The sequence below is a fragment of the Camelina sativa genome, chromosome 4 (assembly GCF_000633955.1).
Source record: "Camelina sativa cultivar DH55 chromosome 4, Cs, whole genome shotgun sequence".
Taxonomy (NCBI): domain Eukaryota; kingdom Viridiplantae; phylum Streptophyta; class Magnoliopsida; order Brassicales; family Brassicaceae; genus Camelina; species Camelina sativa.
Genome location: NC_025688.1, coordinates 27780857 through 27793288, shown reverse-complemented (window position 1 = coordinate 27793288; position 12432 = coordinate 27780857). Strand labels below are relative to the sequence as shown.

The 12432-nt window shown below is 38.0% G+C and overlaps 7 protein-coding genes across 7 annotated transcripts in view; 3 read left to right on the top strand and 4 right to left on the bottom strand.

Annotated features, from left to right (window-relative positions):
- The window catches only part of LOC104782886 (LEAF RUST 10 DISEASE-RESISTANCE LOCUS RECEPTOR-LIKE PROTEIN KINASE-like 2.4), a 3592-nt gene extending 1902 nt beyond the window's left edge, over window positions 1–1690 (bottom strand). The window contains exons 1-3 of the mRNA XM_010507946.1: window positions 1396–1690; window positions 605–1321; window positions 57–89 (exon numbers count right to left, since the gene is read on the bottom strand). Of these exons, the coding sequence (XP_010506248.1) occupies window positions 57–89; window positions 605–1321; window positions 1396–1453 (808 nt within the window). The 5' untranslated portion in view covers window positions 1454–1690. The remainder of the gene's footprint in view (window positions 1–56; window positions 90–604; window positions 1322–1395) is intronic.
- Window positions 2563–3932, top strand: LOC104782884 (endochitinase CHI). The gene is made up of 2 exons (XM_010507945.2): window positions 2563–3033; window positions 3233–3932. The coding sequence occupies exons 1-2, from the start codon at window positions 2604–2606 to the stop codon at window positions 3649–3651; spliced, it is 849 nt and encodes a 282-aa protein (XP_010506247.1). The 5' UTR covers window positions 2563–2603; the 3' UTR covers window positions 3652–3932.
- On the top strand, window positions 4409–4928 carry LOC109132629 (defensin-like protein 22). The gene is made up of 2 exons (XM_019244394.1): window positions 4409–4517; window positions 4685–4928. Exons 1-2 carry the CDS (start codon window positions 4457–4459, stop codon window positions 4870–4872), a joined length of 249 nt encoding a protein of 82 aa, XP_019099939.1. The 5' UTR covers window positions 4409–4456; the 3' UTR covers window positions 4873–4928.
- On the top strand, window positions 5225–6962 carry LOC104782883 (peptidyl-prolyl cis-trans isomerase FKBP16-3, chloroplastic). The gene is made up of 7 exons (XM_010507944.2): window positions 5225–5382; window positions 5659–5939; window positions 6043–6126; window positions 6203–6252; window positions 6379–6427; window positions 6533–6607; window positions 6702–6962. The coding sequence occupies exons 1-7, from the start codon at window positions 5346–5348 to the stop codon at window positions 6819–6821; spliced, it is 696 nt and encodes a 231-aa protein (XP_010506246.1). The 5' UTR covers window positions 5225–5345; the 3' UTR covers window positions 6822–6962.
- Window positions 10503–11040, bottom strand: LOC104782876 (defensin-like protein 194; the record flags this gene model as incomplete). The annotated part of the gene is given in 2 exon segments (XM_010507938.2): window positions 10503–10837; window positions 10980–11040. Coding segments are annotated over 2 exon segments (279 nt in total), but the record flags the coding sequence as incomplete, so codon positions are not given.
- Window positions 11577–12249, bottom strand: LOC104782877 (defensin-like protein 197). The gene is made up of 2 exons (XM_010507939.2): window positions 12028–12249; window positions 11577–11950 (listed from the first exon to the last, which is right to left on the bottom strand). Exons 1-2 carry the CDS (start codon window positions 12080–12082, stop codon window positions 11739–11741), a joined length of 267 nt encoding a protein of 88 aa, XP_010506241.1. The 5' UTR covers window positions 12083–12249; the 3' UTR covers window positions 11577–11738.
- The window catches only part of LOC104782878 (defensin-like protein 197), a 4037-nt gene continuing 3181 nt past the window's right edge, over window positions 11577–12432 (bottom strand). Inside the window, exon 3 of the mRNA XM_010507941.2 lies at window positions 11577–11681. The gene's annotated coding sequence lies outside the window, so the exon portion shown is untranslated. The remainder of the gene's footprint in view (window positions 11682–12432) is intronic.

Here is a 12432-nt window from a genome sequence, read left to right as displayed (position 1 = left end):
AATGACAAATTAATGAGTAAGACATTTGTGAGTAATGTCACACGGTTGAAGTGTACCAACTATGAGTTTTAACTTCCATGGAGATATTCCTGCAAATGTATCAAACAAAGATTTAGATTAATTGAAAAGTAAAATTATGTACGTTTCCGTGAAACATGAGTAAAGTAACGTTTTGCTCCTGCTCGAGTTTTCTTAAAAAAATCATTTTTTGTATGAGGCTGAGGCCTTTGACCTGCTACTCCGTTGTATATATCCTCAATATACATAGAAGTAGCAAACTCATTTGCTTTAGTTTGCCAACATATTAATTAATCAATTATAGAATTCACATAGTGTTTATATACATATATATGGATCCAAAAAATTGGTCTGGTGTATATAGATGTAACTGATCGACGGTAAAAATACAAACTAAAATTACTAGGATACATTTCCTATGGTGCATTGAAGCATCTCTTGACCTAAGATAATCTTATAAGGAGTGGTCGTCGGATGTCTAGTGTTTTGAACTTTTGATGTTTGGCCTACCCACTAACATAAATAATGAGAGAGATGAATATAAGTTCTTTTAAAATGAAATAGAGGCGAGTGGACGGGAACTAACCTGGTTTTATTGTACTAGGCGGGCAAAACGTGATGACAAAGTTGGAGGAGCCTGGACATGTGAAGTACTTATTGTCGTAGGCGTAGCTATAAGCGTCTGGGCACGCGTGGTTGAAAGTCTTCGAGTAGACAGTCCGGTTGCAGTTTTCCGGTGCTTTGACATCTTTATCGACGTAGAGTCCGACACAACAAAGCTCCGGCAATTGATTTTGCTGACATGAGGTCCTACACGCATATGGATTGTTCGATTCATCATTGTTCATCCTCAGCTCAGACGGACACGTCTCGTTCATGTCAACGACGCATTTAATGCGTTCACACTTTTTGTTCTCAGGTGTTACACGCAAAGGAAGGTTGTAACCATAGATGACGCTGACATCGTAATAGTTTTCACCATCGTCAGGAGTCGCGGCGAGGTTAAACTCGGCCAAAGTTGCCAAAGTTGCTGAATTATACGTTTCAACGACGGTCTTGTTGCACTCGATCTCCCCGGTGCCACAGTCTCCGGTGACACATGAGAAGCTCCCTGATGAGTTGGTCGAGCAGAGCGTTCTACCCCAGATTTGACCTACCCATGACGACGTCGCTTTGATGGTACGCGTCTGTCCCTTCTCCAGACGGAAACCATTTGTTTCGAGTGATCCCTTGTAAGAGTAGGATGCAGGCCATATCGTGGAATCGCATTTGTTCTCTATTGTAAAGTTCCTCGACGACATCACTAATATAGATATAACAAAACGGTTAACAAATATAGAGATGAAATAAGACATGTGTTCAGGTATGGAAACGTACCGGCCGAGACCCAGAAATGTGAAGCAAGGAGGTAAAGCAAAGCAAATCTCCCTGCCATAAATGTGAAAAATAAACTTTATTAATTAGTTATCAATTTTAACTACCGTTTCTCTCCGTACGGACTATTATTAGTAACTAAATTTGACGAATCTTGCAAGGAAGAAGTGAAATGAAAATTCTCCTTATTTTTTTCACCATTGTTAGATAGATGGTGGGTTCTAGTCTCAGTCAACGATATCAATTAAGCTGTCTGCTCCGATTCAAACATATGCAAGTGTCAGTGCCGGTGGGGAATGGAAACTAGCAAGGCATGAATGGGACGTAAATAAAACTAGATATTAATAAAGATATATACAGTAACCTTTCACAAGTAGTTCTAGACTTCTAGCTAGTTTACAAAGTCATTGAAAATAATTTCAAATGGTTGGACCAAAAGAAGAAAGTCTTACTATTCAAGAGAGATCAACATCATAGACTATTCTTATGTATTATTCAAAATTATGGATACTAATGCATTAAATCCTTTATGTATCCAGTGTCATGGGATTATTATTTCTTGCAAGACTTATTCAACAACAAATTTTGCCAGCAATTTATGACTTTTTCTGTTATTTACAAAATTTCACACGTCTTTTGTCCAAAAAAAAAACACAATTTCACACGTCTATTGTCAAATCTTAATTTGTATTATCACACAACATGGGATTAGTAAAACCAGTTGACAACAACCTTCTACCGATTCAAATTGTTTTCTAATTTTGCAAAACCATACTTTTTTTAAAAAAAAACTAGGCAAATAGTATTTTTAATTAAAATCAGTTTCATGCGTTTTTAGACACACGAAAACCAATTTACATATACTTTTGCCACCTATGTCATGCTATCTCTGGTAACTTTACTTTAGACTGAATGTTTACATCACAGTTCTACAATAACAAAAGTATATTTGATTTAACGACGAATTCCGTAGATTTAAAAGTAAATTTCGATGTTTGTATGAAAATTCCCAACGTAACGTGACGAATGGGCAAAAGGACTAATACGTGGCGTTAGCGTTGACGTTGACGTAGAAATTACAAGATACTTGTTTCGTACCACAAAAACGTATGCTTCACGGATCCATCATCGTCTACAATTTTTTCATCTATAAAACACGAAGCTAATGTACATCTCTCTCTGCCTCACTCACAGACACACAGAGAAAAACAATGGCCAATCACGCTAAAACCACATCACGAAATGACCGATTTGCCCTTTTTCTCACAACTCTCTTTTTCCTGATCCTAACCGTTTCCAAACCGGTCATGGCTCAGAACTGTGGCTGCGCGTCTGGCTTATGTTGCAGCCAATATGGTTACTGTGGTACGACCGACGAGTTCTGTGGCAAGGGCTGCCAGGCAGGACCTTGTCGGAGCGATGGTGGCAGCGGCGGTGGAGATCCTGCTGTTTCACTTGAAGGAACGGTGACACCAGAGTTCTTCAACTCTATAACAAACCCAAGAGGTGATTGTGCAGGCAAAGGATTCTACAGCCGCGACACCTTCATCGCAGCAGCTAATTCGTACCCTAGCTTCGGTGCTTCCATCTCTAAACGTGAAATAGCTGCGTTCTTCGCTCACGTCGCCCAAGAAACAGCGTGTAAGTAATTTGCTCAAATAATTTTGAATTAATAAAGATAGTTACGTTACAATATAAGGTTTTAATAGTTTTGTTACGACTTTGTTGGTTTAATTTGACAATATTCAATTTCAGCATATTAAATAATAAAACCAGTAATTAGTATATGTCCAACACTATACATTCGTTTTTGTGACCATATTATTATATCTTGTTGTAGCCCTGTGTTACATTGAGGAAATCGATGGACCAGCCAAGGCCGAAAAAGGAGAATACTGCGACTTAGAGAAACAAGAGTTCCCATGTGCACCAGGAAAGGGCTACTATGGTCGTGGTGCGATCCAGCTCTCTTGGAACTACAACTACGGTGCCTGTGGAAGAGACCTGCAAGAGAACATATTGGCTTCACCAGAGAAAGTGGCTCAAGATCCAGTTCTTGCCTTCAAGACCGCTTTCTGGTTCTGGACCACTAATGTTCGCACGAGTTTTAAATCGGGCTTTGGCGCGACTATCAGGGCTGTGAATAGTAGGGAATGTGCCGGAGGAGATTCTACAGAGAAAGCCGCCAATAGGGTTAAGTATTTCCAAGACTATTGTGCCAAGCTTGGAGTCCAACCTGGAGATAACCTCACTTGTTAGAGTTGTGTCTCTCTCTATCCATCGGAAATAGCCTATGTTCACGATATAAGAATAAGAGATCACATATATAAGAAAAAGTATCATAATAGTACACTAGCTAGCTAATAATGTTGTAATAATATCGATAAACGATTTCCGTTTATGTATAAGCACGGCGGATCTAGAACAAAGGTTGACACAATGTAATTAAGCTTTCAAAGCCAACACACGTACATTGGCTTTGAAACAGAATCTTGTATCAGAAACAGAATTATTTACGCCAAACGTTTCTCTCTCTTAAACATCTTGCCCTAAAATTAGTTTCTTAATTAAACATTTTGTTTCCGTGGTTTTGCTCTTGCGTTTGTCCTTTAACCAATATTTGGATTAGGGCCGGGGCACTAGTATTTCTAAAATAAAAAAATTACAAAAAATTGTGCATTTTCGTTAAATCGTTGGACACTTATTTGAATGTAATTCTGTAACTGCAAACTGAATATGGAGATTCTATTGTTGTTAAAAGAAAACACTCCAGACTAAAAACGTATCGACATTGAAAGGCATTACTTCTTTGTGTATAATTTCTATCTTTGAAATGAAAAGCTGATTGACTGTAAAAATTCACCATCCATTGATTCAGGAATAACATTGATTTTCTTATTTGAATCTCTAAAAAACGTAAGATTTTCATTTATGCATGGAATCATCAAACAATGCGAAATCAAATATAAATAGATCGAGAACATAGCCATTTCACGAAAACATAGAGAAAAACAAACTTAAGTTCACTATTATACAACGAGAAAGAAGATCAAGATTCAAGAAGATGGCCACAACCATGAAATTCGTGTCTTTCGCTTTGCTACTTGTTCTCCTTTTCTCCATTGGTTAGTTTTTGGCTAAACTTTTAAGTTTTTTCATGACAACTCTTTGTAAGGTCGAGCGTGAATTAACGTATAGTTAGCAAATGTATATACTTATGTATTATTTATACGCTTATATGATCTGATCTAGATAGCTTTTAATTTTTCTTTTTTTTTTCTTTAATTTATAGATGTTGAAGGGTCGATTTCAACGGAGAGTGGTTCGTTGTGCTGCAATTCACATCCAAAATTCGGCAAATGCAATACATCTCAAGATGAGGACAGATGCAACACTTGGTGTCTTAATGGTTGCGATAATGGCAAAGGTGGTCAATGCAAACCTCTTCCTCATGGAGGACAATGCCATTGTTTCTGTTAAGGATCCCTCTAAGTTAATCTTTCCATCTATTTGCATGCAATCACCATTTCATTTTTTTTTCCTAATAAATGTAGTTAATATATCTGTTGGTTATGTCAACATATATAATTGGAACTATGTTCTTATCCTAGTTTGGATATTTTTTTAATCATATGATATGCGTTTCTAATTCAACCGCCGGAGGAAGTTTAGACGACAGCGTTTTGCATGATGAGGAAGTGGACCCCACTTAAATATGTAGGAAAAAAAACAAACTACTTGCCGTTGCAACTTTTAGATGACCCACTCCTTGACGTTTTATGTTTCTATATCTCTATCGAACTTAAAAAAAGGAAAAGACAAGTCAGCAAGAAACCGTAGGCACAAACCAAAAACCAGAGATTTCGTTATCCACTAATAAGCTTCCTCTGTCCAAAATCCAAATTGCCCAAATCAAATCGTAAAAATTTCTCGAGCTTAAAACTGAAAATTAAATGGCAGCTTCTTCTCCGTCTCTCCTGCTACCTCTAGGTAAGACCCTCCCCCTAAGCTTCTGAACAATCTTGATTGATTTGTTTCACAAAGTTGAGATTTTTCGTATGTTCTTATCCACTTGCGATTTTGGGTTTCTCAGAGATAAAAATCTCACCTTTGTTGAATCTCTTAATCAGGGCGGTTTAGTTCAGATTAAACCGGCTTCATTCATTTGTGTGCGTGCATGGTTGCAATTAGAATTGTACAATTCCTTTACTCACATGTTTTTATTGGGTTCTTTTGGAATCTGACATTATTAGTTATGTAATTTAGTTTCAGCATCTAGAGATGGTCTCTCTGTAAAGAAGAATCCAAATACATCGAGACATATAGTAGCTACAAGAGTCAAGTATGAGCTTCGAAACATCCCTTCAGAAACAAGAGAGCATAGCTGTAGATTCAATAGTCTCTCTACTCGTAGAGATGCAATGCTGTTAGTACTCGGAGTGTCAGGAGGATTGTCAATGAGCACACTTGCGGCTTATGCAGCTGGTTTGCCTCCAGAAGATAAACCAAGACTCTGTGAAGCTGAATGCGAGAAAGAGCTTGAAAATGTATGGTGAGATCACACTAAAAACACCTTTTTGGGCCTTTCTATATATTGAAACCTTTTTTGAGACTGATGAGGGTTTCTCTTTTGTTTTTATATGAGTGAAGGTTCCAATGGTAACCACAGAATCAGGACTGCAGTATAAAGATATCAAAGTCGGTAGAGGCCCGACTCCCCCGGTTGGTTTTCAGGTAAAAGGAATGATTCAAAACCATTGTAAAAACTGTTGTGAGATATATGTAAAACGTTTCAAAATGTTGTTTGTAGGTTGCTGCTAATTATGTGGCTATGGTTCCATCAGGGCAAATTTTTGACAGGTGATCTTTCTCAATACATTCAAAAACAGAACATTTTGATCTTCTTTAATGGATTGGTTTTTTTATCGTGAAATCATATTAGCTGAATGAATCTACTGCCAAATGGTCACATTCACTCAATTGCAGTTCCCTGGAGAAAGGTCTACCGTATCTCTTTCGAGTTGGGTCTGGCCAGGTAATTTTTGGATCTACATTAGCTTATTGGATAACAAAGTTCATAGAGATCAGAGTAAAGGATTTAGCTTTAGCTACAAAGGTAGTTTCTGATACTTTTGAACAGGTGATCAAGGGACTTGATGAAGGAATCTTGAGCATGAAAGCAGGTGGCAAACGCAGACTATACATTCCAGGGCCTGTAAGTGTTCATCAAGATTATACACAGTAATCAATTGATGTAACAGAGCTTCTAACTTTCTGCATTTTTTCTTCTGTAAATGTTACACCATAAGTTGGCCTTTCCAAAGGGTCTAACCTCAGCTCCAGGGAGGCCTAGAGTTGCACCAAACAGTCCAGTGGTATTTGATGTGAGCTTAGAGTACATACCAGGCCTTGAGTCAGACGAGGAATGAAACTCTTTTTTTAAGTGCAAATTTCAATACACAATTACAAGATTCTATGTATGATATGATCTTATTGTACTTCATTCCATTGATGAATATTACATTTATTGTAGAAACTGCAGTTTCCTCAAATGCATGATTACTATAAAACTTGTGCGAAACCTTCTTGGCACAGCTTGATCTAGCTTGTGCGAGATCGACATCCACTTATCATCATTTAGACATTAATTAGTAATAATAACATGATAGAAGCAGTTCAATGGCTTAATCATATTTTTCTTAAATATCAACTTAACAAAGGTTTAGTGTGAAAATAAACCGGGGCTGGTTTAGCTTATTTCTTTTGTCTATCTATATATACAATGTGGAGAGGGTTAGAGAGCTTTATCGAGTATTTGGTGAGGTCTTTTAGGGGGAGTGGGAGGAGCTCCATTAACAAAATCCTCAGTTCCTTTTGTAATTCCAGTTCTATAATCTATCAAATCCTTTTCTATAAGCAAATCGTATCAAATTGGTATCAGAGCAGTTCGACCCAATGGGAGATGGTGATGGTTCTGTGGAGGTTCCTGTTTATTATGGTGATGAAGATCCGGCGATGTGGATTTCATGGGTTGAAGATTACTTCACGGACCATGGATTCACAGAAGAGACAAAGATCTCTTTTGCATATGGATTTATGGAAGGTGTTGCTCTATTGTGGTTCCAGGAGTCACATGTTGCGTTTACAAGCTGGAATGAGATCAAGATCGGTCTGCTTCAACGATTCAGCAAAGGGAAAGAGAGCGTTGTGGCTGATCTAACGCAGAGTGATGAATTTGACTCTAAGATGAGCAGATGGACGAGCTGTTTGGACAAACTAGAGAAATATCTCCTAGAGACTGAGGAGTGTCTTGAAAAACCAAGTGGTGAAGAGAAGGAGAAGACTGCAGCAGCAGAAGTGGTGGTATGTCAAAGAGTCGCAGAAAAAGAAGATCTGTTGGATAATATCTTCCAAAAAGAACAAATGGGTGTGCAAAAAGAGCCAGATATTGAGAAGAGTGAACATGTCCACCAAGTGTTCGATCAAATGCCTATGGAAAGAAAAGTGAACACGAAGAAGAAAAAGAAGAAGAGATGGAAAACGTTTTCAAAGATTGATGGGTCTGAAAGTGGTTTCAAACTCAAAGGAGATACAGGCTTTGTGGAGCTATTGACAAAGAGAATAGAAGAACATATGAACTTCTATTTGCCGCAGGTGTTAGAGGAACATGCAGCTAAGCCAAATCATGTATACCAGGTGTTCGAGGAATTGTCTCAAAGAGGGAAAAAGACTACCACGAAGAGAATTCGGAAGAAGTTCACAAAGGCTAAGGGGTTTAAATACAAAGCTGGAATAGTGAAATTGGGGACCTCTCGAATCCAGATGAAGAACATACATGACAGACCAGACACAACTATATTGGTCTATGCTGGAAAAAACTATCATTTGCTATCTGCCAGCCAAGTATTTAACAAAAGGTTGAGGGGAGATAATAGACTCACGAGAAAGAAAAAGAAGAAGCCATGGAAGAATCATTCAAATAACTATAACCCACATGGAGTGGCAGAGGGATGTGTGAAAAGTGAAGGAGTGATGCTGAAAATTGTTGCAAAATGGTGGAACTGTGGTCTGTTGAAAGATTCGGTTGAGATGGGGAATAAGAAGACATGTGTCAAGATGAAGATGCACCACCGAACGTTCAACAAAAGGTTGTTGTGGCAAGGGTATCACGCACAACAGAAGAAAAACATGATGAAGATGGAGTATGCGAGCAAGGGTATCACGCACTACCTATATGTTCATCAATGGGTGTATGAAAAGCTGTCGTTGAGATATCTAACAGTTTTGAAGAAGCTCGCCAACTGGAGGAAACACAAATTCAAGCAAAAACGCAACAAGCATGAGAAGAAGAATAAAGAGAGGTTCTCTAGAAATCAGGTTGTCTTGACATTGAACTTTATACTCAAGTTCAAGTATTATGAGAAACGCGTCCAGGAATGGTGTAAGAAAGAGTCGTGGAAAGGAGAACATGTTGAGGTAGAGAGGAAGATAGACTATACCAAGCCACATAGGGTCAAGTGCAAAACTGTGAAGCTGGACTGGACAAAGCTAATTTGGCTTCGAAGATTGAACATGTTCATACGTGAAAGAATGGAGACAGTGAGAGGATCGCAGAGCCTTGACATGACGTACATGACAGTTGGCGAAATGACTGACATAATAGGGTTGATAAGCTGGGTTGTCACGTATTTAGAGGAGCATGACAAACAAATGCATCAAGTGATCTTGGACGTGCTGAAAGTGGGAATCAGAACGGCTATGGAGATGATGAGTTGGTCTAGTAGAAAGAGACACAAATTTCGACATAAGCGCAAGTCGAAGCTGTTATGGGAATTGATGACAGTAGATAAGAAGCATTCCATGACTAGTGGGAAGAGAGTCAAATTTAAAAAGAAGTACAGGAACACTTGGGTGTTGCGAACGTATACGAAAGAAGAAACTCCACTAGGCAAAGGGTTAATGGAAACGACATATTTCAAAAGAACATGGGCCTTATCGCTCGGTAAAGAGTTTGCCATTGCTACCACAAGACATGCAGTTTGCATTGACGTTAACAAATGGATTCAGTTGTCAGTGCTGGGAATTGAAGAACTATTTAGTGCGGGCTTGAAAGCGTTGGATGGGAGGCAGGGTGTTAGCCTGGAGATAGTTCCCTTGGTTCTTAGTGCAGGTTTCATGGGTGGTGATGATTCTTCTCTGGAAATTGTTGCTGCAATGGAGGTCTCAGCAAACAGAAGCATACAGTTTCATTTACCTACAATACTGCAAGTGGATGGGTTTGCCTACACTACTGCAAGTGGAAGGGCGAATGAATTTCAAATAGTGCTAAAAATCAGTGTGGCTGTTGTTAGTGGAAAAATAGAAGTTAAGCTGATGGAGAGGGGGTTTCTTGTTGTCTATCTAAACAAGGTGGCTGAACGGGAAAAAGAAAAGAATGGCATGGCGTGGAAAATTCGTTATCTGGAGCAAAAACCTTGGGAGATAGAAATGGTGTTTCAACTGGATGATGTCACGGCCAAACAGATAATCATGTTGCCTAGTTCAGTGTCCTCTTTCGCAGAGAATATTAGTCATGACGAAATTGAAGACATGTTGACGTGTGAGACTCTGATACAAGCAAGAGACGTAATGTTGGCGCAGCTAAAGGAAAATCTCCAAGTCAGATCAGAGCTGAATTTGGATTTGGAGGCCAGGGACAATCTGAAAACAGGGCATGAAGAGTTGTTGCTGAAGCGGGAAGTGATGCCATATTTTGAATGTCCTGGGAAGCTCAAAGAAGGGGTTGGCTAAACAGTTTGCTCATTTCAACCTTGAGGACAAGGTTGTTTTCAAAGGTAGGGGTATTGATAGAAGCAGTTCAATGGCTTAATCATATTTTTCTTAAGTATCAACTTAACAAAGGTTTAGTGTGAGAGTAAACCGGGGCTGGTTTAGCTTATTTCTTTTGTCTATCTATATATACAATGTAGAGAGGGTTAGAGAGCTTTATCAAGTATTTGGTGAGGTCTTTTAGGGGGAGTGGGAGGAGCTCCATTAACAAAATCCTCAGTTCCTTTTGTAATTCCAATTCTATAATTTATCAAATCCTTTTCTATAAGCAAATCGTATCATAACACAAGCAAACGTGAAACGTCTAGCGTTTCTTATTTTTATTTTAGTTATTCATTTGTTACATTACTTCTTGGAACACTCAATTACCTTTGAGTTTTTCATTACACATACAAGATTCAAACATTGCTTAGAAACTGATTGTAAGGTTTGTCGCTGCAGAAGTCGCAGAAGCATTTAATATCATCATCGCATTTCCCACCTTTAGCGCCCTTGTCCGAACGGCATCTATGATAACACAATGACGGATAAATATAAGCCAGACAATAGCTTGGAGGCGCATCGGTGTATTCTTTCAGGCACTCGTCATCATCTCGCGCTTGTATCTCAGATATTTCTGCTCATATATAAATTTAAGCAAATAAAAGTCACATATATAATATATAAACTTTCTGTGATCACCAAGAGAAATACTCTATGGATCGTATGAATCACAAATTTAAACAAATATGTGAGGAATACGGAGTTAGTTAATTTACCAGAGATGACTAAGAAGAGGATGAAAAATATGGCCAAGGTAGAAACTGATGACTTCGTTGCGATGCCCATCTTCTTCTCCCTCTTTCACTTTGGAGTTGATAATGTATATATGTGTAAAATGCAGGGCTCATACCCTTGTAGCTGTGGTGTTATTTATCTTTGTCGTTGAGGCATAACATCTATCACGAGGATTATTGTCGTTATCCGTCATAACTAAAATATCTACTAGGCCGGACGGCCCGGACCACAAGGTCCACAACCTCTAGTTTGTATATAAAAAAAAAATCTTGTAGGCAATATTTTTTATAGTAGATAACCAATATACATGTTATTTACTTCAATACAAAATATAAAAAGATACTGTTTTTCTACAATCTGGGCCGTATAATATTATACATTAAGTTTTTGTAAAAATATTGAGGGCCTTGTGTTCAAGCTCCTCCAACACTAGCTTAGAACCGGGTCTTCTAGTCTGCTATATGTAAATTATCCTACAGATTGTCACTTCTCTTTTCATTTTCCTGATAATTCTTGATATGCTTGATTACTATAACAAGAGGCATTGTTATAATTTATTAATTAGCATACCTAACACATATGAAAGGATAACATATTATATATGCCGACAATACTCAATACATGCATGACAATGTTGGGACCTTATTTCAAGGATACATTTATAAATATATATATATATATATATGGAATTACAAACGTCTATACGGCGAGAAGGGGGCGGTTTGATGCGCTTGTAAAGATTAGTCGTCTTTGCAGTAATCGCAAAAGCATTTGATAGGTTTGTGTTTGGGTTGCTTCACGCATTTACCACCTTTCGCACCTTTGAAGCTCCGGCAGTTTTGACGGCACAGCGTTGGGAAGAATTTAGGGTTACAGAACGTGGGACCTACGTCTCCCCCGTACTCAACCACGCATTTGAACTTGTCACCGGCTTCAATCTTCTCTGGTGCCTCTGCATATAGTGATCATCTTGTATATGTAGTAATGTAGTAACTAGTAACTATATAAGATTAAGTCACAAGTACTTACCAAAAACGACGACAAAGAAGACGAACATAACAAGGAATATGGAAACAGACTTCATTCTTCCTTTGCCTTAATGCTTATTGCTACTTCGACGAAGAATGTACGGCCAATTTGTGTTTTATAATGATGTCAAATGATTTGTATATATTAACATAGTAGTATTAAACAAATGATATTCGAAACCAAAAAGAAAAGAAAAAAAAACAAATATCTGAGGTCCCTTCTAGATTTGACAAATCTAGAATTCTGAAGATGTCTTTCACGTGGTGATTTTGAAGTTCCATTATTTCTTTCTTTTAACCAAAAGATTCGATTTTTGGACTTTTTAGCTCGATTATTATCTCCCGTTTTTACAAAAACACTCGAGTTTTTCTAGTTATTTACTTCTTTATCTATTATTTTTAAGAT

What these genes read in the sequence shown, in the direction of transcription:
- LOC104782884 (XM_010507945.2), top strand. Translation starts at nt 2,604, where the DNA reads ATGGCCAATCACGCTAAAACCACATCACGAAATGACCGATTTGCCCTT. An exon ending in CGTCGCCCAAGAAACAGCGT is followed by an intron (nt 3,034 to 3,232) that starts GTAAGTAATTTG and finishes ATCTTGTTGTAG; the next exon opens with CCCTGTGTTACATTGAGGAA.
- LOC109132629 (XM_019244394.1), top strand. Translation starts at nt 4,457, where the DNA reads ATGGCCACAACCATGAAATTCGTGTCTTTCGCTTTGCTACTTGTTCTC. An exon ending in TGTTCTCCTTTTCTCCATTG is followed by an intron (nt 4,518 to 4,684) that starts GTTAGTTTTTGG and finishes TTTAATTTATAG; the next exon opens with ATGTTGAAGGGTCGATTTCA.
- LOC104782883 (XM_010507944.2), top strand. Translation starts at nt 5,346, where the DNA reads ATGGCAGCTTCTTCTCCGTCTCTCCTGCTACCTCTAG. An exon ending in GCGAGAAAGAGCTTGAAAAT is followed by an intron (nt 5,940 to 6,042) that starts GTATGGTGAGAT and finishes ATATGAGTGAAG; the next exon opens with GTTCCAATGGTAACCACAGA. An exon ending in CTCCCCCGGTTGGTTTTCAG is followed by an intron (nt 6,127 to 6,202) that starts GTAAAAGGAATG and finishes TGTTGTTTGTAG; the next exon opens with GTTGCTGCTAATTATGTGGC.
- LOC104782877 (XM_010507939.2), bottom strand. Translation starts at nt 12,082, where the DNA reads ATGAAGTCTGTTTCCATATTCCTTGTTATGTTCGTCTTCTTTGTCGTC. An exon ending in CTTCTTTGTCGTCGTTTTTG is followed by an intron (nt 11,951 to 12,027) that starts GTAAGTACTTGT and finishes CACTATATGCAG; the next exon opens with AGGCACCAGAGAAGATTGAA.